This window comes from Vanacampus margaritifer, chromosome 18, assembly GCF_051991255.1.
Source record: "Vanacampus margaritifer isolate UIUO_Vmar chromosome 18, RoL_Vmar_1.0, whole genome shotgun sequence".
NCBI classification, from domain to species: Eukaryota; Metazoa; Chordata; class Actinopteri; order Syngnathiformes; family Syngnathidae; genus Vanacampus; species Vanacampus margaritifer.
In genome coordinates this window covers 17,461,571-17,483,976 of record NC_135449.1, presented here as the reverse complement: position 1 = coordinate 17,483,976, position 22,406 = coordinate 17,461,571, and the positions used below count along the sequence as shown (strand labels likewise).

The following is a 22,406-nucleotide window of genomic DNA, read 5'->3' as shown; positions in this document are numbered from 1 at the left end:
ACGGGTATGAGTGAGGAGCCGGGTGGCAGATTCAATGCATTGAAGTGTGCACAGATTTAGAGTGTGTACCATATAGGATGCTGTTACAGTAGTCAGTACGAGATGTGATAAAGTTGGATGTGAGTTTCAGCTGCAGAAAAAGAGAGAGGGGCCAAAATAGAGACAACTACTACACTTTGTTGCCAAATCGACCTATTTTCAATACAAGACAACCATACACAGACAAAAAGAAGGTTTTGCAATGGGAGATCCACTATCCACAATAATGAGTAGTTTTTTTCATGGAGGTCCTGGAAATAAAAGGCATCCAACCCGCACCCCTACAATACAAACCAACATTATGGAAACGTTATGTAGATGACAAAGGCTGGACACTCACAAGAGCTCACAGACCATCTGAAAACCATAGACACTACCGGCAACATAAAATTCACACGTGAAGAAGAGACAAAACAGACCATATCCTTCTTAGGCCTGGAACATACACCACAATGATAGTGGTAGCATAAAAAACACCATTAACAGAAAACCCCCACACAGCAACCAATACCTTCTCTGGACATCAGAACACCCCACCACACAAATTATCAGTAGTCAGAACACTTTACAACCGGCTCAACATCATAACGAGACAAGGACAGACATGAAGAAGAAAACCACATACAACACGCTCTCACCCTCTGCCAATATCCAGTCAAAACAAACAGAAGAAAAAAGAAAGGAAGACAAAAAACGTACATCAGCCAAATAACAGAACCCATACATTGGATCATGAAAAAAATCAAATCCATACAGTTATAAAACCACACCAAAAATTCAGACAACTCGTGTACCCGAAAGACACCATACCACCCAACAAGAAATGCAATATTAACAAAATTCCATGTGAATCATGCAATAAAACATACATTGGTGAAACTGGGCTTACTTTCACAACCCGTAAAAAAGAACATAAAACGCAATGTGAAAAAGAAAACAACAGGATGTTTTACAAGAACACAAAAACAAAAAGCAGAACAAGAAAACATGAAATCAGCCATAACGGACCGCTGCTGAAGACACAACCACATCATGGACTAGGACGATGGAAAAATGGGGAAGAATCTGTTATACATTATTAACATTTTTAATTACTTATTTCATATATTAACTATGTTGAAATGTTTTATAGATGTGTAGAGTAGGTGAAATAGTGTTGAACTCAGTATAATTTGACCTTAACCTAAGCTGGTACCTTGTTTTGTCTTAAATTCCTTCTTTGTGTCCTTCGTGAGAACAGATTCTGCTTTGAGAGAGCACACACACACACACATTCTCTGTTCGCACCATCACTCACGGCCACTCTAAATCCAGTTCAATTTGTTTGTGAGATATTGTTTTGGGAAAAAGTACGAAAAGTACCCTGAGAGTATATTTTGTCTAAAAGACAACACAGCTGCGAACTGTGTACAAAAATTCCATTATGTAACATATTGTGTGAGAACCAATCTGTTTTACTTATTCATGATGGGAGGAGAAATAGGTGTTCTCCTACTGATTTGGATTCTATAAAAGCTGTATTCCGCAAAAGACGCGCCAACACGCGCACCCTGGAATTCCACCTTTTACGTGATGTTCAGTGTTGTGTGACCGGAGATTCTCTGTAATAAATCATCCTTGCAAGGACTCTGTTCACGGGAATCGCATCATTTGATTTGGACACGCAAAAGTTTATAACTTTAAGATAACCTTCTTCAAATCCTAAGAATTCCATATCGGTTAACACCGATCGCCATCACGACACCGCTTACTCTAGTAGGCTTTTCCTGACATTTTTTCACAATTCTTTCCAACTTGTCTAAGGCCCCAAGTCCAGCTGAAGAAAAACCTCCCCAGTGTATGATGCTGCCAATATCATTCTTCACTGTACTATACTAATTCTTGCAAATGACTATATGGAGAGGGAGACAGAAACTGGTCACTTATGAAGACATTTAACATTTTCAATTTATATTTTTACTGTTTATGAATTTACTTATAAACATATATTGGAATATAACTGTGTATTGTAATGAATAACACTGTGATGATGTTGTTGTGAAGTATATTGGAACTTTTCACTCCCTTCCAGCTGGTGAGATAGGAATGTACATGGGAGTCAAGTTCTCAAGTTCTCATGGAGATAACACTGTGGGTCTGAGGGAGTCTAGTTCGCATGGCATTACCTGTCTAATCATATATTTCCGGCTTTGGACGGGGAACTGGAGTAAACATGTCAGTAAATCACTTGTCTGTCTATTATAATTACTAACCCTTTGTCCAGCCTCAGAGGAGGAGTATGCTTTTTTCATCTATAAAACGACTGTGTGTTTTCATATTGACACACTCGAGGCTTAACATCACATTAGAATGTAAGCATTAAATCTTGTGTCTTTTAGGAGCTCCTAAAATAAATTCTCTTTGCAAAGAAGGCTTCTTCATCAGATCTCTTATCCAATTATTTTGAACACGCAAAGATTACACTTAATATAGTGATCAACTAATACCTTCACTTACCTGCTGATAGTGAAAGTCCACATATAAATCATTGTTGAAACATAGAGGGATTAGCCACATCACTCTTCTTAATGAAAAGAAGATGCAGCCATCATCCAGCAAAAAATCCATCAGGTACTCACTGGAATGAAGAGGGCGCACCATTTCATCTGAAAATAGGAGGGCCACATTTGTCTCTTCTAAAACAGTGACATCTTCATCAGTTTAATAACAGATGCCAATGAGAGAAAAAATCACCAACAGAATCACCATGACATAGACAGTTTCCCCAGGTAGTATGAATGATATAAACAATATAATGTGAAAATAAAATGTCATGCAGATCTCTTGTACCTTGCTGTCGGTTGGCGAAGATGGAGAATTCTTTAATTTCAGCGAGATTAGAGATACTCATTTCTTTGCAGAGTTCATTTACCACATCTGCTGCCATCTTGAGGACAAACAACACAAATATATGCTCTTACTTCAACAACAGATGCTTTTATTCACAGATAAATACAACTAGAACTTTATGGTCAAGGAAGCATTAAATTGTATCCCACCAAACATACTCCATTTAGGGCTGACTGGAAATTGGGCACACCAGGTATTCACTGAAGGGCCCATCAATGGTATTTTGTTGATGACTTGAGTTGACTTAAATTTGCCCTTGAGTTTGCTGTTGGTTTTAACTCCTATTTAGTTTTGGCTGGTAATAGACACAAACTGGTGGAAAATAATCTCTCATACGCAATATCTGCGACTGTGTATATACATCTGTGCATGAACATAGCCTGATAACAAAATGGCTTGTCCTCCATTCACTGCTAGCAAAGACATACTTTCATTCAACAATTTTTGAAGCGAAAACATCTTGGGAATTTGGTGAGTTTTTGTGCATTTTTAGACCTTTGTTTTCTATTGTAAAACAATGTGTCACAATGGCAAGACCATTTGGCAAAATGAAACGCTTTAGGTAACTTCACTTTCAATATCTTTAGATATCAACCAAGATATCATTTAGCATTAGCTAAAGTAACAACACAACTACTGGTCACCAGAATGACTAGTGATTATATTTATTCTAAACAATTCATTTCATTTATTTTTCACTTTAACTTTAACTTACAAAACAAAAACAAAAATTTATGCTGCTTTTCTTTTAATCATAATGAGTAAGTCAGGATTAATGTATGGTCAATGCCGCGACCATACTTTGCAGTGTACTTTTCGAAGCACAATCTGACAATGAGAGCGCCATTGCCATCTATACTGTGAAATGTATCTTCTGCCCAGATTTAGTCATAACTGATTTAATTTCCTCAGTAGAGCTTTGTTCTGCGGATGTATCCTTATGAGTGTTATCGCAATTTCTGCCAGGTGCAGTCATGACTGAATAACTATTCCTCAAATGGGCTTTGTTCGGTGTCTGAATAGTGTCCTTGAGTATTATCTCATGTCCGATCAACTCCGGTTGAACTGTTTACTGGAAAATGTGTGGTACCGCCCTTCAAGATAGTATAAGAATATTGTAAGTCCTCTGTAATCTTCGCACTTGTAAGAGGCTACAGCCATTGTCTGTAACTCACTTGTGCCCGGAAATTCTTTATAAAAGCTTTGAAGGAACTGTTCATCGATCTCCAGCCTGTACTCAGATAGCCAACATTCTCACTACCCGAAAGAAAATGAACACGCGGAGGAAAAGATCTACTCCACAACAACTGTAATAGTAGTAGTAGTAGTAGTAGTAGTAGTAGTAGTAGTGGTAGTACAATTACATTTGCCTAGTGGGGGTGGGAGAGGGCATAGAAAAAGAATTCCAGTTGCTGCCTTTTTGTGAAATGAAAGTTGTAAAGACAAACATTTTGTAGTAGTTTTCTTGTACTTCCATTGAATACAAGACTGTCAGCAAGAACAAGAAAAAATTGCACTACTGGTTTGCATAATCAAAAATGGTTTACTATTGAATATCATCACCCCCATATACTAAAATATAGCTGGTTCACATTTAGAAGGGATTTAATAAATCCTTAAAGTATGACTCATGGAAATTGTCAAAATTACTCGGATATGACCACATTCCATTTGTTTTTGAGACATTTACATGTGTATCCTCATAAGTGACATGCCTATTGTAATAAATACTATTGTGCATAATGTAATAAATACATCTATACAGACAGATAATGGGAACATTTCCCAAATGAAACTATTACTACCCTATCATCCTCAGATGGGAGAAAGTAATACCTACACTGAAACTATGTATCTTGATAGGGAATTCCACCTGTCCTGGAAGCTGGATAGAAATAAGCTGCAAGGATTTACCAGCCTGAAAAACAAAAACAAACAAAATAATGTAAAAAATCAAATAAAATTACACCTGCAAACAATGCTAGATTAGTTTGACTATTTTTAGCAGCAAATTTTGTACAGTAGTCCAATGTGTATAAAGCAATAACTCTACTTGCCAGGTTGGCCTCCAGCTCAATATGTGAAGGGATGTTACGCCGACCACCGAAATTGAGAGATCTCTGAAGGTTATCCTGGCACACAGATGCTAGTTCTGAGAGCAAATACAATTGCGGGAAGCAAAACAGACATTACATTTAATTATTTTGATAGGCTAATATACTGTACATACGCTGTAACCAGGAAACTAATTCCTTTCCAGCCTAAAAAAAACATGCAGCCTTACTACTGTTTCATTGTCCAGGACATTGTCTTTAGCCCGGTGCTCTACCATTTGTATAAAAGGAGCTCTTGATTTGCTGATTTCCCAACTGTCCAGTAGGAAGTTACAAATTTATATATATATATTTTTTTTTTCGGTGAGCAGCAGGAGCCCCGCTCAGAAATCATTTGGTGATCTAACCCCCTAACTTGAAATCCTTAATGCTGAGTGTCAAGCAGGGAGGGAGGCAAATGGGTCCCATTTTTTATAGTCTTTGGTATGACCTTGCCGGTGTCTGAACCCACGACCTCCCAGTCTCATGGCAGACACTCTACCGCTAGTCCACTAAGCTGAAGCTGAAGGCAAACTGTGGCAGGGTTTTTACTTTCTGGACCTTGATTTGGCACCTGCTTAAAAAATTAAAATATGTTAACAAAACAAGAAAAGTACACGTTTAAGGATTTCCATGCAGCCAACAATGTCAATGATTTACACCTTTTTGATGTTCTACATTCAATCCCCCCTTAGACGTGGTGGGTGTGTCAGAAGTCTAGATAGGATAATACGAAAAATATGAGGCCTGAAAAAAGGACCTAGTCGTAAATGGGAAAATAGTCCCTTTGTCCTGAAAGCAAAAGTAGTCACACTTATATCTGATGTAAATTAATCAGCTCAAATGAATACTGTTGTACCTCGGTAAGGGTGTTCATGGTCCATAGCGATGTCATGCAGGTGGCGTGTAACATAGGGCCTTAGATTACCAGAGCAAGGGAAGAACCCAGCAACCAGGTTGAGTAGACGCCAGCCTAAAATGCAGCTGGATCTGTTTAAACATACATGAATGTGAGGTTATCTTTTTTCCACAATTGAAAAGACATTACATAACAGATGTCTGGTATTTGTCGAGCTGAATGGTTAAAAGCCAGGGAGGAAAATGTTGAATAGAATAGGTTAAAGTGTAACGAATACTGCCCGTCACCCTCAATTTTTCCTTTTTAAACATTTCCCCCTGGGGAATGTGTGTGCGTGTTTTAACTCTGTGTTTTCAGTTTAAAAAGGTCTCTTTGAGTTTCCCTCCAGCAGGGACTGGATTTTGTTTTATAACCCACAGCTCCAACAGACCTGAAAGCCTGTTTGGTCTGGACAGACCATATTTTATGGTCTGGTCTATCCACACGAATTAGCTACGTGTTTTTTTGGAAACAATGTTTTTTGGAAGATATATGGTACAACAGTGCCCTCCAGCGGTCACTAACGGTTATCCTCAAGAATCCTGCCGCTCCTAATTAATCTGAAGTCTACATAATTCGGGACATACACAGACGCTATGTACTGGACTGACATCAAGTGACACCTGTGTTTTATCTTTGTACACAACCTGTATGTCTATCTCAAAAGAATGATGTGTGTAATTTCTGTAGCCACCTAAATTTAGCTAATTAGTAAGCTTAGCGGATTCAATAACTTTATGATCGTGGTAATGTTTGAAATGTGTTCAGAATGATAAATAAAGCATCTAGCTTGTCAATTCTGATAAAAAATATCAAATACTAATTCCAAAAGCTTGGTCTCAGTCGACCATGTCTGCTTCATGCGCACGGAAGAGGCGAGACCAAACTGCCGGCCCCCTGGGTTACAGTTAAAAAGCCAGCGCGCGAAGGAACTTCTCGCTCTTCCCTTCCTACTATCTTCCCCACCTGCTCTTCACCTCACGTCTGGCCCCATGAACTTTTCCTGATCATTACTAGAAACATGGTCGCTGAGGGTGACACCGCGGCTTCTTCCTTTGAGCCCCGGACTAGAGCCACAGCACGCATCAAGCAAGGACTCACAACAACCCTGCGCATCCCCAAGGCGCGCGTCTGTTCCAGCCGTGAGCCCGAAGCGCCCCACAGACCTGGTGCAGCATTCCAGCGTTCAAACGAGGATCTACGCTCATCGAGTCTCTCTCTCTCTCCCGTGCAACTGAAACAGTCCGTAAATTGCGCCCTCATTGCAATCTGACCATATACTACTGGTGCAATGCTTTTTTCAAACATAAAATGATTGACAGGTCAAAACGCTTCCATCTTTATCCCCCATCTACCTTTTCCATTCCCTTTTTCTTAGTTACTTAGGTTGCATGTTTTCTTTTTATCTTTGATTCACATTTTTATTCCGTTTCATTAATAGGTTAGGCTGTGACTGATACAGTATATGTGTGTGTTTACTAAATAAATTTGTTGTCTAGAAACTCAATTTCTGCCGAATCATTTGTGTTTACTGAGTGGATTAGTAATTCTCTTATGAAAGCAAAGAACTCCATGATTAACTAAAGTAGCAACTTCAGATTATGAATACTTGATAATAGGTATTGTATCGTTTATTTTGCTCCTACAAACAAGCAAAGGCAACGTGGTGCCCCAGAGGTTGCTGAGGAAATTACAACTCCCCTCAGTACCATCTAAATTTCTCATAAGCCATTACGGCAACCCAAATAATCGCTACAGAAGGAATAAAAGATTGGTGGAGCCTTGGTGGTTTTTCAAATATCACCATGTTAAAATGCTAAAGATGCTCTTTACTTGCAAAGTGACGTTAGAGGTAATGCCTTCAGTCCCAGATACACATATTAGTTTAACCCAGTGTGCAGTAATGATGACAAGGTAGGGAATAATTCAGCCTTTAGAAAGTATCACAATGGGTCAGAATTGGTGTTGTGATTTGATTAATCACCAGAGGCTGCCAAAGCATTTAAACAGCTTGGTCACATTTACATTATGTTTTCAAATGTAGGCTGCAATGCCTACAACATCCACTAAGGGCCACTGGGTAAATGTCAGGTTAGCTCGGCAACTACTGTAACTAAGGGAAAGGTTACAGGCTGTAATGCTTGTAACATCCAACAGAGGCCACTGTAACAATAACTAACTAGGGGAAAGGTCAGGTAAGCAACGGTAACTGCGGTCAAGGTCATAAGCAGATATTTTCTTTCATAGTTAATTTGCTTGCTATAATAATCATATACATTGCTTCAGTAATACAACCATCTCTTGACAAAATATAGTACAGTACATATGCCATGGTAACGCAAGTCTACAGTAGCATTTCACCTCTGAGGATTTCGTGTTGGGGCTAAAGTGTCAGATGCCCGAAACCCTAGGCTGTTCCAAGCCTTTTCCTTTGGATTAACTTTAGGAAGCCTCCTACATGGGAGTCTGTGTTTTTGACCGATGCTGCTGCAAGCAAACGAGCCCTCACGGGAAACTTGGTTTATGATTATGACACACGTACAAAAACACAAACACACATCACACGTTGCCATCATCATCATTGAAAACAGACTATAATACTTAAATAAGGTCCTCTATATCCTTACTATATATTAGGCCAACAGAGTTAGTGGTTACCTTCGTACCTTATGAGAGACTGTGGGGTAGGGTGGGGGGAGCTTGTATGTGTCTTAATTTCAGAAAACTCCGACCAATCGTAAACAAACCGATCATATTGCTATTTTAAGAAAGTCTTATGCCAAGTTCAACCTATGAAAATATAAAAACAATTGCCACAGTATTATGGATTATATCGGCATTCAGCCTTCCTCCCCATAGACGCTCACTATAAAAAGCTTAATGCGTTAACTATGACCAATTACCACCAAAATTGACATGCACATCTCTAATTTACGCCTAAATCAATCTTTTAAAAATAACAATATGAAAGGTTTCTTTATGATTGGTCGTAGTTTTCTGAAATTAAGTCTTTTACAAACTCGTCCCACCGTCCCCCACAGTCTCTCACAAGGTACGAAGGTAACCACAAACTCTAATGGCCTAAATCATAGTAAGGATATAGAGGACCTTATTTAAGTATTATAGTCTGTTTTATCAGTGATGATGATGATGATGACAACGTGTGATGTGTGTTTTTGTACGTACATGTGTCACAATCCCAGTATGTGCTGACCAAGTTTCCCGTGAGGGCTCGTTTGCTCAGTAAGGCGTTGTAAAGTTAATCGAAGGGGAAAGGCTTGGAACAGCCTCGGGTTTTAGGCATCTGACACTTTAGCCCAAACACGAAATCCTCCGAGGTGAAATGCTACTGTAGACTTGCGTGTTGCCTTTTCCTGAAAATATAATGTGTTTTTTAATCCCGACGAGTCGCTCGAATCCACTTCTGTTTTAGTTTCATGTCGCAGGGAAACTAATGAAATGAAAAGAAAGGCTGCTTTGATAAAGTTTAAAACGGAGGAAGAGCATCCCAGCACGATACAGTGGCTTTTATTTTTCGGTTGCGGCATTGTACCAGTCCCTGTGAAGGACACCAGAATTTGATGCGCACAACGATCACTTAATTTCCTGGTCAGTTAGCTGCTACAATTGCTTCCAAGGGATAACTTCTAGATAAGGCATTGCAATCTATTTACAGTATTAACTGTCAAGCTTTTATTTTGAAGTTAACCCTATAGAACAGTGGTGGGCAAACTCGGTCCTCGAGGGCTGGAGTTCTACAGGTTTTGAATGTTTCCCTGCTCCAATGCAGCTGATTCCAATACAACAGGGTCGTTATCATGCTTCTGCAGAGCTTGCTACTGAGCTGATCATACATCATACTGCGTTGGAGAAGTGAAACATCCAAAACCTGCAGGACTCCGGCCCTCGAGGACAGAGTGAGCCTACCCCTGCTATAGAAGCATATAAACCTATCAACAATCATTGCAGCAGCTAGCTTGACTAGCTAATGGCACATTCGCCGTGAGCTGGTCAAACGGGTGCAGGAGAGTTGTGAGGCTTCATCGTTTTTTCCCCCCCATGTCAATGCACCGCAGCTTCGGCGATCCCATATATGTCCTTACGTGGTCCGTAGTGCAAGAAAAGTGTGGACAATAGTCGGCTTCCCTAGAGAACTGTGCTGTAAGCAAGCTGATCACAGGCATACTACAAGTCAAGGGCAAGCAATTAATTTAACTCATTCACTCTCAGCCATTTTCACTGAACCAACCCCCTTCACTCCCTGCTTGTTTTACTGGATTTTGACTGATTTTGCAAAGCCCACAGAATATTGTGTTCTATTGATCTGAAACATGGAACTTATCAAAAGAAAGATTACAGTCTCTTCTTTCATCAGGAAAAAAAGCATTGCCGTTTTGCAGCAATTAGCATTAGAATATAGCTAATTTTCATCATTATTCACAAACCTGTTGAAAACACTGGGAAAAAGAGCTTGTTGCAATATGGCCCTGACTGATCTCTTATACTCTGCTGCCACCTACTGACCGTTTTTGTAATAACTACTATTTCTTCAACCGTTCTCCGCAATTGAGAGGCTGCATCAAAGCCTTCAGTATGCTCAAGCATTAAAAAACAACAACATAAAAACGTATAAATCCGTCTTTGGGACACTTAAAACATTTATTTATACGTTTTTGGGAGCAAACGGGTTAATGAACTTAATTTTTCGAGTTTGGACACCTCTGATCTACATGAATGTCTCTCAACACCAACTTAAGCAAGCTTTCATCTCCCTATTTCATCAGTGTTGGTAATTACAGGAAGCCTTAACAATTTGAACGTTACGCCGGTTGGGAGGAAAAACAAGATCAGACACGTTCTTCCGTCAAGATACACAAAGGCTCAGGAATTACAGTTACATACTCACCTTGGCCTATTTTAATGACTACTATGCAGTGTTAAGTGTTAATAGAAGAATGCAAGTTGTTTCAAATGTTACAAAACACACTTACTTAGTATGGTTTTTGGTGGTTTGCTTGATAACCTGACTGTAGATTTCATCTCTCAGCAGTTCTCTTTCGTTCCCTAGCTGAAAAGAGAACGAAAAAAATATTTCTCTTTGTTTTTCAAAGTCCATTTTGTGTAAGATTCACTATTTATGTAAGCACCAACCAGCAAGATGTGACTCAGACAGTCTTTTTGGGTGGTACGCTTTTTCATGGCTGCATCGCCCATGAATTGCATCACATCTTTGAAGAAGCCATGATTATTAGGTAACAAACAAAATGTTTAATTTAAAATAACATTTTAGCATGATTATACTTACTCAGAAAGCATTGGACTGATAAGTCATTGCTGTCAAGATCATTGTAGAAAATTAGGGACTCTTGAATGGGCACCTGCAAATGAATCAGATGTGTTTTTGAAAATACTGCATGATTTATAAGAAATTGCTATCGCTGGCTTTCATTTACCTCTGTGAATTGAACTGCCTCAGAAAAAGTCTTGACACTTGATTTTGAGCCTTCATTTCCCATTCTTTGATAAACAGGTTAAGATAAACATATTAAAATCTCAATTTCAACTGTTGAAAAAAATTAACTACATGCATACACATACTACACAGCGGAACCCCACATACTCACAGTTTGGCACCAGCAAATTCACATATTTGTGGATTTTTTTTCAATATTTCCACCATTCCTCACATTTTGATGGAAAACTTATATTGTAGGTTTATTATTGCTGTTTTGAAGATTTTTGTGGGTTAATATTCCCCTCCCCTCAATGCATTTCAAATGTAGATTGTAGCTATTTGTGGGCCGGCCCAGTCCCAATTCACTGTGAATAGCGGGGTCCATTGTATATGAAAAACTGCCTGTCTATGTTCAAGCTATACACAGTGCATATACACAAATAGATGTGATGCACATACACATACACTTGCAAGAAAAAGTATGTGAGAGCTTCAGAATTAAATAGAATTTTGAATTTCTCATAAAATGTAATCGGATCAACATCTCCAGAGTCACAGCAGTAGAGCTAAATCTTCAATTAATACCACACAAAGAATTTATTTTCTTTTTCTTCTTCTTACAAGAGAGCAGGAGATTTGGATAGTTTTTGTGAGATGTGGACTGTTAACGGGGCACTGTGCGACGTGAATGAGGAGGCGCTATATTTTAGTGATGTTTTGATGTAAAAGCTTTTTTTTTTATCTATTTATTTAATTGCTCTTGCTCGAGCTGTGTGTTATGAAATGAATGTAAATAAGTGCGGCAAATAAATGTATTTTTTCAAAATCAAAAACCTTCTTCTTCAAAAAGTGTAAAAAGTATGTGAACCCCTAAACAGTTTTTTTGGGGGGGTGGGGGTAGGCTATGGGGACCCAGAACTGTACTCAGTACTGACGTGTTTTCTGAGTAGTGAGTGTAAATGTGTATCTCATTCAGTACCTGAAGAATTTCATGGCAAATGCAGCCATTGCTGACATGTGGATGTCTCTATCTTGATTTGATTCCTGGATGGGTATCTGTATTGATCTCTGGGATGAGACATCTCGCTGCCATTCTGAATCACTGTTTGGCCTCTGTAACTCTTGAGGTGACCCCTGGATGGATCTTTGCGCTGTTCTCTGGGATGAGACATCTACAGTACTCCACTGGGAATCAATGTTCTCAATTTGCTTCTCTGTGAGAACCAGAACTTCTTTTTGTTGACTGGACGCTCTTGCACCTCTCATGCTTTTCAACCGATCATCTCTTCGATCCAATTGGAGATAATGGTAGTCCAATGCAGCAGATGGCTGGGTTAGATCCTCTGGGAAAAGACCGGAGCGTCCTCCCATTGTGCCAAAAAGCCAACCTGAAATAAATTATTTGAGAGGAGCAGTTAATTGTACACGCACATTGTAATACCTCATGATTTGTCTTCTATATTTCAATGGTTCAGTTTATTGTTGGACTGGAGCACACAAAACCTCCTTCGCAAATCCATTTGGGGACACAAACACCCCTACCATCCACCTTTTTGAGGCCCTCGACATGTCAGAAAACAAAGTGGTGAAAAAAGTTATGTATTTCATTTTGGGGGTCTTGAAATCAGTCAAATATAGCACCATTGATGATTGCATCAGTACTGTGCTCTGTTGTACTACATTTTCATTGGTCCTCAGCGACCCTATGTCACTTATACAGCTGCGGTCATACAGTAACTATAAACCCTATCAGAATTTGTACAATTTGGACCATCAACAAGACATGAGTTATCAGGTGTCTTAGGACAAGCCAGGTGTAACAGTGACAAGCTGGAGACGGTGGAGAGAAGGGTGTCATGTATGAAAAAGGCACGCCATTTTGGGGGATGTGACTAAATGGTAATGAGTTGAAGAATAGGTCCAAAAAAGCAAATTGCCCTTATAAAATAATTCTGCACCTTTGCACCAGACTCCAAGTTTACAAAAATGATTTAGGGTTAGGATTTGAAAAAGATCCCTAAAGTTTTAAGATGTGCATTCACGCGGCCTTGCTACCAGAAAACTTGCTTGCTTATCGCTACCGTATGCTTTATTTGAGCAAAATATTTACTCTGAAACAGCTTTTTATTACATTGTAATGTAGGGAAGTTGAAAGCCTATGAAAGATAGTCACACTCTGCATTTCGTGAGAATAAGGATTAAAAAGCGATAGGCCCATTTTAGAAGAGTGAAAAATGACATATACAGTAATTTCTGGCCTTAAAGGTGCACCTGACTATAAGCCGCGCTAGCTAAATTTGGGGAATATTCGAGCCGCTGGTGTTTTAACGTTACCACACCGGGTTGTATTTGGGCTCACTCGGTTTGTTTTGCTCTACCTCACGCTCTTGCGCTTCCTTTATAGTGCGATCTTGTGATCTGATGGATGAGCCGCACCTTTTTATTAGACGCAGGGTCAAATGCAAGTGAAGTAGCGGCTTATAGTCCAAAAAATACTGTAGTTATTCATGTGAAGTCTTGACATTTTTTATGTATTGATTTTTGGGGGGGGTTAACTTTTTTTATTGGAAGACATTTATCAAATGACATCAACAGTACTATACATAGAAACCACACTCAGGTATTTTTCCCCCTAAACCCTTACATCCCATCCACAGAAGGACCTTACAAATACAGCATACACAGTCAAAATGAATAAAAGTTATTGAAACGTCTATATGATTTAAAAGAGGTGCCCAGGTTTCTTCAAAGGCAGCCAATGAACCCTTGAGGGAAAACCGAAGTTTCTCAAGTTTTATTTTTTATGTATTGATTTTTGACATTGTGATGTATTTTTGTTTTTGAACTTCTGCATTTGTAACCTAAAAGGGGGATGATTCAAGGGTGAAGAAGTTTGGCACTTGTGTGACAGACTGCCGGGCTGTTTTGATCTAAGTTCATTTGTTGATCAATACTTTCACCGGTACTATCAGTAATTTTGTTGATCGGTAATACCATACTACTGGATGCTTTGTTGCTTAATGACTCTCCAACCTTTGCACACTTGTTGTACTGAATTAGATTAGCTCCAACGACCAGAAACAAATTTACTGTATGTTTTAAAATACTTGGCCAATGAAGATGTTTCTGATCCTGAACACAACTCCCTCAAAAGTCTCTGGAAGTCCCTGGAATGTTGGAAATTTTTTCGAATCAACAAATGTTGGTGCCCATATTTACCATGATAAAACATACATATTTTCATATTTTACATACTTTATTTTGATGGTGGTCACTACACCTAAACATAACAAGGAACAGCCCCTAGTAGGTTATAGCAATGTTTACCCGGTTGGAGTCCCTCCATTGGTAGTAACTTCATAACATCCCCTTTGCTGAAGCTGAGCAGGCTCTTGTCATCTGTTACAAAGCTCTTCAGGGCAACCACGTGGCCAGAATTCTGGAGAACCAAAGAGCACAACATTCAAAAACGTCAATTAAAGGGATAAAAGACATTTGGGGCTATGAATTACGAAGCAAGAAAGAGCACTTCATACCTTAATGAGCTCTTTGTGGAAGAATTGAACCATGGCAATTATTTGAGGAGCTCTGCAGGAGTACAGCTGCAGGTTTTCATTTGTCAGCTCCAGTTGGACTTGGTTTGTGCCGCAGAGTTCAACCGATAGCAACTCTGCAAAGCTTTTTAGATACACGACCAAGCTAAATTAGTGTACTTCAAAATACCAGCTAAAACTAAAACTGAAAGGACAGTGTCTTCTGTATCATTTAAAACTTTTAGTGAAATTTGATCAGATTTTAAATATAATTTAATCAATTAAAATGTCACATCATATCCATCATTCTATCAATACATACATCAAATTTTGTCTCTCGCTTTGTTCAGGGTCATTGGGGTAGTTTCTAGCGTGATGGTTTGGGCCGAGTACAGCCAGGGACGGCGGGCACTACTGGATAACCAAATAGGGAGCAAAAATGGGGCTGAATGTCCACATGTAACTTACTTTATTAAGAGACAAAAAATATATGTTTCTCGGTGCGATCATGCGTCACGGATAAGCGTACAATTATGTACACGACCACTCAGGTCCATGGCAAAAAATACATTCAAAGGCAAAAAAAGGTTTCCCATAGGCATAACAAAACAAAGAGGTACCATCATGTGGCACGGAGCCAAAATACGAATTGTTACACGCTGGAGCCTATCCCAGCTATTTTGTTGAGAGGCAAGCCCTGGACAATCAATTGTGGGGCATATATGGTACCTGTGCAGTATTTTTTCCCCGAGAAAACCAATACAAGTACATGGAGAACATGCTCCACTACAGACTACACACAGACAGAATGTTCTGGTTGTCCATTCATCCATCTTCTAACACTTATCCGGGGTCGGGTCGCAGGGGCAGCAGCTTTAGCAGTAAAGTCCAGACTTCCCTCTCCCCAGCCACTTCATCTAGCTCCTCTGGCGGGATCCCAAGGCGTTCCCACGCCAGCCGAGAGACATAGTCTCTCCAGTGTGTCCTGGATCAGCCCCGGCCGGGGCCTCCCGTCGGTGGGAAATGCCTGAAACACCTCTCCAGGGAGGCGTCCAGGAGGCATCCGAACCAGATGCCCAAGCCACCTCAACTGGCTCCTCTCCATGCAGAGGAGTAGCGATTCTACCCTGAGCCACTCCCGGATGACTGACTTCTCACCCTATCTCTAAGGGAGAGCCCGGACACCCTGCCGAAGAAACTTATTTTGGCCGCTTTTATCCGAGATCTTGTCACAGCTTGTGACCATAGGTGAGGATAGGAACGTAGATTGACCTGTAAATCAAGAGCTTCGCCTTTCGGCTCAGCTCTTTCACCACAACGGACCGATACAGAGTCAACATCACTGCAGTCGCTGCACCGATCCGCTTGTCGATCTCCCGCTTCATCCTACCCTCACTCGTGAACAAGACCCCAAGATACTTAAACTCCTCCACTTGGGGCAGGATCTCATCCCCGACCCAAAGAGGGCACTTCACCCTTTTCCAAGAACATGGTCTTAGATTTGGAGATTTATTCTGGTTGTCTCAGACATTTCACCTCTCATCCAAGCAGTCGTGATCAGTTCATGTGCATAGGCTTGATAGGAGTGCTCTAGCCTGAGCCGTGGTGAGGAAAACTACCTGCATATTTATCCCAAAGTTAGAGGTGCACCCCACCTAATGGTGTCGCTCTTTTGGGATGCAAAATAACAGGTGTTGCGATACACTGGAGAGGCTTCATCCTGTCAACAAGTTGTTTGGGTGGATTTACCCTCGTTAATATTGCATTCAGTTGTAAGAATAATAGTAGAGGAACCTTAGGCAACCTTAATGCAAATGACCTCTCTCAATTCTCTGTCAAACTATCTGTTTTCTCCACGATATGTACATTTTATTCCCCAAGAGTGCCGTTTCTCTGAGGTGCAGTTAGACAGCTCAGTCTTGAGCCTTTTGTCTTTTTCTAGTCTTTTGAGTTAGCTCATCTATGACTGCCATGTGATTTCTCAGTGGTTGCTCGGATTTCTTATTATGTAAACATGACACTCTGTTCTTTCCTCAACAACCTTGCTCTTCTTGTTGCTTATGGAATTATATGCACCTTCCTGTCCCCACCAAGAGCGATGACGCTACTAAGGATTTCCGGTATCCCGACAAAACAGCATACCCATTGGAGTAGCACACCTCACACTTCAGTGCATGCGCTGCAGGACCGGGTCATGCACAGTAGAAGTAGTAGGCTTTAGGGTGAGGCTACAGATAGAGATTACATAGAGGCAGCAATATGGCTATGCTAATCTGACGAGGTATGCTGATCTGACACCGGCGTGTGCCGTCGCTGGACCCGCGGGAAAGGCCCGTAGCAACGTCCAGGGTTGCTGGTGCGGGGGACAGCGCCCTCAGTGATGTGCAGCGGGGAAGCATGCAACGCAACTCTGTCCTTTCCACCGCATGAAATGCTCAATTTGCACACACTTCAAGTCACACCGTCTCCGCTTTCCATAATAAAGATGATAAAAACTTATTATCATTTACTTCCAAATACCTCTAAACAGTATACTCAATAGCTATTTCCTTGTTTTACCGGCTGGACGGCATTCACCCAATAGTATCACAGTAGCAAAGTGATGTAATACCGCACACTTAACCGCAAATAATTATCCGAGTCCTGATCGGGAAACAACGTCCGATTCCGATCGAGTCAGCAACCATGTGATCGGGCCAGATTTCTGATTGAACCCTGTGGTTTGTCGTAATGCAAGCACTCAGTTTGACGCATATGTTTATCAGTGGGCTTCTGCTTTTTGTCCACAAATTGAAAGGCGCACACTACATATGTTTAGGTGTTTTTTTCAAATGAAGATTTTCAGCCTAATCCTTCTGCCTTCTCCATCCTCAGGTAAGTGCTGGGAACTGTATCTATTATCGAAACAACATTGTCTTTTCGTTTGGGGGTGCATGATTAAAAAAAATGGCTCCTGAAGCAACAGACTTAAACTTCTTCTGGTTGCTGCCAACAGGTTCCCAGTTGTGCAATACATTTTTAAATGCTACGGGGGGCTTATCATCGCTTAGAAAAGAGAACCAAAAATATTCAAATAAACCGCCCCGGTAAACGTTAAGCCATTTTAACAAATTATTTATAGGTACTTTCAGTGTCTTACAGGTAGTCGCTCCCACAAAGGTTTCTACAGAGCTCTCAGGAATAAGGTGAATAGGTGAATAACTTTTGGCGGTACTCAGGGATTCTTTTCTACTTGCTGTTGGGTCTGTTTTCAGTCCATAGTAGATGTTGGCAACTTGGCATTACTGTATTTAGATATTTAAGCATTTTACTACGGTAGTCCGCTGTATTTATAATTACTGTGCATCTCCCCTTGTCTGCTTGTAGGATTGTGATTTTTTTTTTCATTTTTCCAGTCACAGCTTTTCTTTCCTTGAAGAAGAGGTTAGAGCTTTTGGTGAGAGCTTTTGGTATTTGAAAGAGCTACCAACACTTTTAACCTAATATGTTCCCCATGGGACAACCTGAAACACCCCAGTTGCGATCGACTTATTTCCCTGAGAGTAAGATAACCTAGATGAATGAGAAGCTTAACAAGCATCCACCATCCACACAGACAACAAGCATTATTTCCTTGCTGATTTGCATTTTTACCCAAAATGCACACATTAATGTGGAGATCGACCTGTTCTTCCATTGATCAAATTTAATCTGTAAAACATTGCTGTTTCTGTATGGTAAATAGATGTTTACCTGTAGTTTTGAAGTAGACGGAGGTGTTTTGGATCAATGCCTGATGCTGCAACCATCCTCAGGAGACGAATCCCACGATGAGACACACCCAAAATCTGAGCATCACCACTGTCTGACTGCAATTATTTAGATACAGTATTAACAAATGGGGTGAGTAGCAATGGAGGTGGGAGGTGCATATTTGGCCACATCCATCCCTGATGTAGATGTTTACATACACGTACATTGTGTGTTTTATTTAAGTGTATGCCTGAAATAGAGCTCACGTTTTTAATCGTAATTCTTCAGCTCAGAATGTTTGAGGAACACTACTGTAAAGTATGATTACAAAACCAAAAGGAGTATTTCTAGCATCTCATTGTTCTAAATATTCCCTCTAATTGGAGCTGTGCGATATGGATACAGATTTACATCTCTATATATGCAATTTTATATTCAACAATATATATTTTCATTTTTCCTTTTCTTGGGTAGCTGCTTGGCCATCTATCCGGGACCTCCTACAGTACATGTGGTGGCCAACGGAGACACCCATGTAAAGTATAAGTTTTCAGTTTTGTCATGTAATTCTAAACCAGGTTCCTCATCTTGTTTCTACCCGCTTTTACGAGTTCACCTTCCAAGTGTTTCCTGTGCTACCCAACCGTTCTGGCGGGAGGCTCATGAAGCACATGCAGACCGTCTTCCTGCGGCACTGCAGCTCACAACTCCTGTTTCTGCAGTGCAGAAACTCCATGCTTCTGTTCTTGGAGTGCAGCAGCTTCAGACTCCCGTTCCTAACACCATAGAGCAGGGGTGGGTAAACTCGGTCCTCGAGTGCTGGAGTCCTGCATGTTTTGGAGGTTTCCCTCTTCCAACACAAATTGATTTTCCAACACAAGCTGATTCCAATCAACAGGATCGTTATCAGGCTCATGCAGAGCTTGCTGATGAGCTGATCATATCCCAGCTGTGTTGGCAAAGGGAAACATCCAAAACCTGCAGGACTCAGGCGAGTTTGCCTACCACTGTCATAGAGGCTATGGGCGCCCTTGCCTGTTCTGCAGCAGCTCCAGGCTCCTGTTCATGCACCACAACAACTCCAGGTTCCTGTGCTATGGCATACATCTCCTACTCCAACAGCGTACACTTTATAGTCACCACCAGACCCTGTCCATGTCACTACTGAGCGACCGAGGTCGCCACGCCTGTCGGCTGTTCACGACACGTCTGGCCTGCAAAAATATTTCATTGCTGTGGGGGTCAGCATCAAGGCTGTCTGCCTGAATAACCATGAAAAGTCCCATGTCCACAACAGTCCTAGATAGGGTTGGATACTGAAAGTCGGTACTTATATGGCACCGGTTCTGAAGTAACTAGTAGTAACAGGACCGAATAAAAATGAAAATTGCAGTGCCCGACTTTTATTGTTCTTTTAAAAAAAAATATATATATATATATATATATATATTTTTTTTTTTTTTCTGGAGTTCAAACCCCCTTGTCTTCCGGTGTCAACTTGCGTGACATGCACGACAGTACCACATTAATGCTACATTCACACCACAAGCTGAAGAAGCGTTCCGCCTCACTTCCTTCGTTAGTGTTTCTCACCACGGGAGTTTCCGAATTCCGTGCATTAAAGCACACCAGATGGGGCCGGTGTATCGCTTGGTGACCAGCTACTGTGTACATCACTTTAATGAGTTAACAAAAGACTAAGGACCACTGCCGAGGTATGTGTCCCTCAAGCACTTCCACATTTTTAGTGGCAACCAGGCGGCCTGTGGAGCACTGTATGCCTACTTCCTTGCTCCCCATACAATCCCGGCTGGCCGTGTTGTTGCACTCCGGCTCTGGGTGACAACAGACAGGACCCTCTGTGTGTCGTAGCCTGATTGGCTGCCACGAGGCGAAGTGCGAAGAAAGATCAATTGTCTTAACTTTTTTCAGCGCACCGCGCCACGTCCCACACCTGTCGTGAGCTAGTCAGTAACGTGGAAAATGAACTTTTTGGAGCTTTTAGCCATGTTAAAATGCTAGTTCCTCACCAAAAACACCGCCAAAGTGGTGTTTCCCTCCATTCACCCCTCTATGAGAAATTCTAGGTCATTCTGCTCTTCAAGCACCACTACTTCCAACCCAAACAAAACAAGTGGATCCACATAACCTGCAATTAGGACCAACCCCTGCACCGCCTTTGCGGACTAAACACTGCCACTTTCTCTGAGACCTCCATGCTCGCACGATAGGGATAAAAGTAGCCTTCATCAGTCAACATATGTCCAAGTGAATTCAAAGCAATCACTTATCCTTCACATTTGCAATGCCAAAGTGCAATGACAATTGGCCGTCTTAAATTCCCAGAAAGGTTCCACGTGCTGCAGCGGACATTTGTGCACCAATGTACCTATTTGAACGAATGGTGTAGTGCTTAGCGCACTCACCATGTGAGCAGAAGGTACAGGGTTTACGTCCAATGCAGGGCTTTTTTTCCCCTCCCCTTCTCCTCCAGTATGATTTCTTGTGGCAAAAGAGCCGTTTTGTATCAAATGTTTATTGAAGAATTGAACATCCATCCAATTTCCACATTTAAAGAAGACACGGTTGTACTGCAGGGGCAGGCCTCACTCGGAGGAGTGCGCGGACACGGCACTCCAGAGTTTTGTGGGCGGTGTGCGCAGCAGGTCTAGGTCAAGAGGGGTGCGGCAGCCACACAGAGAGAGGCTGGGTTTTACTTCTGGATTAGACAAATAGCCAGAAAAAATAACTCATATTTCATAAGAAATTACATCGTCATGGTGTCAAAAGTAAGATTTAATCATTATATGCCTATAGTTAACCGTGAAAGGTCTTAAAATACCGTGATACAGAACCTTTCATCAGAATAGGCTATTAATAGTAACCTGAAAAGTTAGGTATAGCTTTCTAAACTATTTTGATAGTAATATTTTTATTTCTGGCTTTCAAGTTACCACAGTGTTCAATTTAACCCTGTAAACAAAAAGGTATTGTTTTTGACAAAGCATGTGCAGTTTTGTATTTTTTAGGTATCGATTTGAGAACCGTTTAAGCACCGGAACCGATAATTAAAAAAAAAAAAAAGAGTAGGTACTGGTATTGTTTCATGTACAGTAGTCCATTGCAGGGCACACGTCATCAAACAGTCTTACATCTTATGCAGTCCATGACAAACAAGCATTGGAGACATATAGCGCTTGGTGTAAAATTAATAAGCGGAGGAAAATAACTACATGACTAGTCGCAAGGGAAATCAAAAAACAGATTTTAAGAAAATCTAAAAGACAGCGATTTAAGTTTGTACATATCACACTATTGTTACATTGCACAGCTTTGCACAGCTCTACATTAGAATATACTAAAAATAAATATAAAAGTTTTACCTGAACAGGAAATAATCGTGAAAAGTAGTTTTCCCAATTGTCCCGAGCAGCAATGACAATCCTTTTCTTCATGTTGTCATCCTGCATCTTGCTCACCACATTGAGATTCGCTATCAAGGACAAATGAGAAAAAAATGACATGTACATTGTGAGGATCAAAATACGTCGTTAACCAACAGATTGAGGATATTTTTGTGAAGTGAGGACATTTTGGCCGGTCCTCACAACTCAAGACCTCTTTTTGAGGGTCAAGACTTTGTTTTAGAGTTTAGGTTTGAATTGGGTAATGGTTGAGGTTAGGGTAATAAATGAGGGTAAGCAATCCTTTTTGATGGTCGGGGTTAGGTGAAGGGGCTAGGAAATGCATTATATCTATATGGATGT

The 22,406-nt window shown here is 40.7% G+C and overlaps 1 protein-coding gene across 1 annotated transcript in view; it reads right to left on the bottom strand.

The window, feature by feature from the left end:
* Positions 1-22,406, bottom strand: part of LOC144038753 (unconventional myosin-XVB-like) — a 75,842-nt gene that overhangs the window by 9,358 nt on the left and 44,078 nt on the right. Inside the window, exons 14-27 of the mRNA XM_077551470.1 lie at positions 22,023-22,132; positions 18,640-18,755; positions 14,911-15,052; positions 14,702-14,813; positions 12,354-12,762; positions 11,373-11,436; positions 11,225-11,297; positions 11,071-11,147; positions 10,911-10,987; positions 5,881-6,011; positions 4,986-5,080; positions 4,769-4,846; positions 2,869-2,965; positions 2,536-2,684 (exon numbers count right to left, since the gene is read on the bottom strand). Coding sequence (XP_077407596.1) covers positions 2,536-2,684; positions 2,869-2,965; positions 4,769-4,846; positions 4,986-5,080; positions 5,881-6,011; positions 10,911-10,987; positions 11,071-11,147; positions 11,225-11,297; positions 11,373-11,436; positions 12,354-12,762; positions 14,702-14,813; positions 14,911-15,052; positions 18,640-18,755; positions 22,023-22,132 — 1,730 coding nt within the window. The remainder of the gene's footprint in view (positions 1-2,535; positions 2,685-2,868; positions 2,966-4,768; positions 4,847-4,985; positions 5,081-5,880; positions 6,012-10,910; positions 10,988-11,070; positions 11,148-11,224; positions 11,298-11,372; positions 11,437-12,353; positions 12,763-14,701; positions 14,814-14,910; positions 15,053-18,639; positions 18,756-22,022; positions 22,133-22,406) is intronic.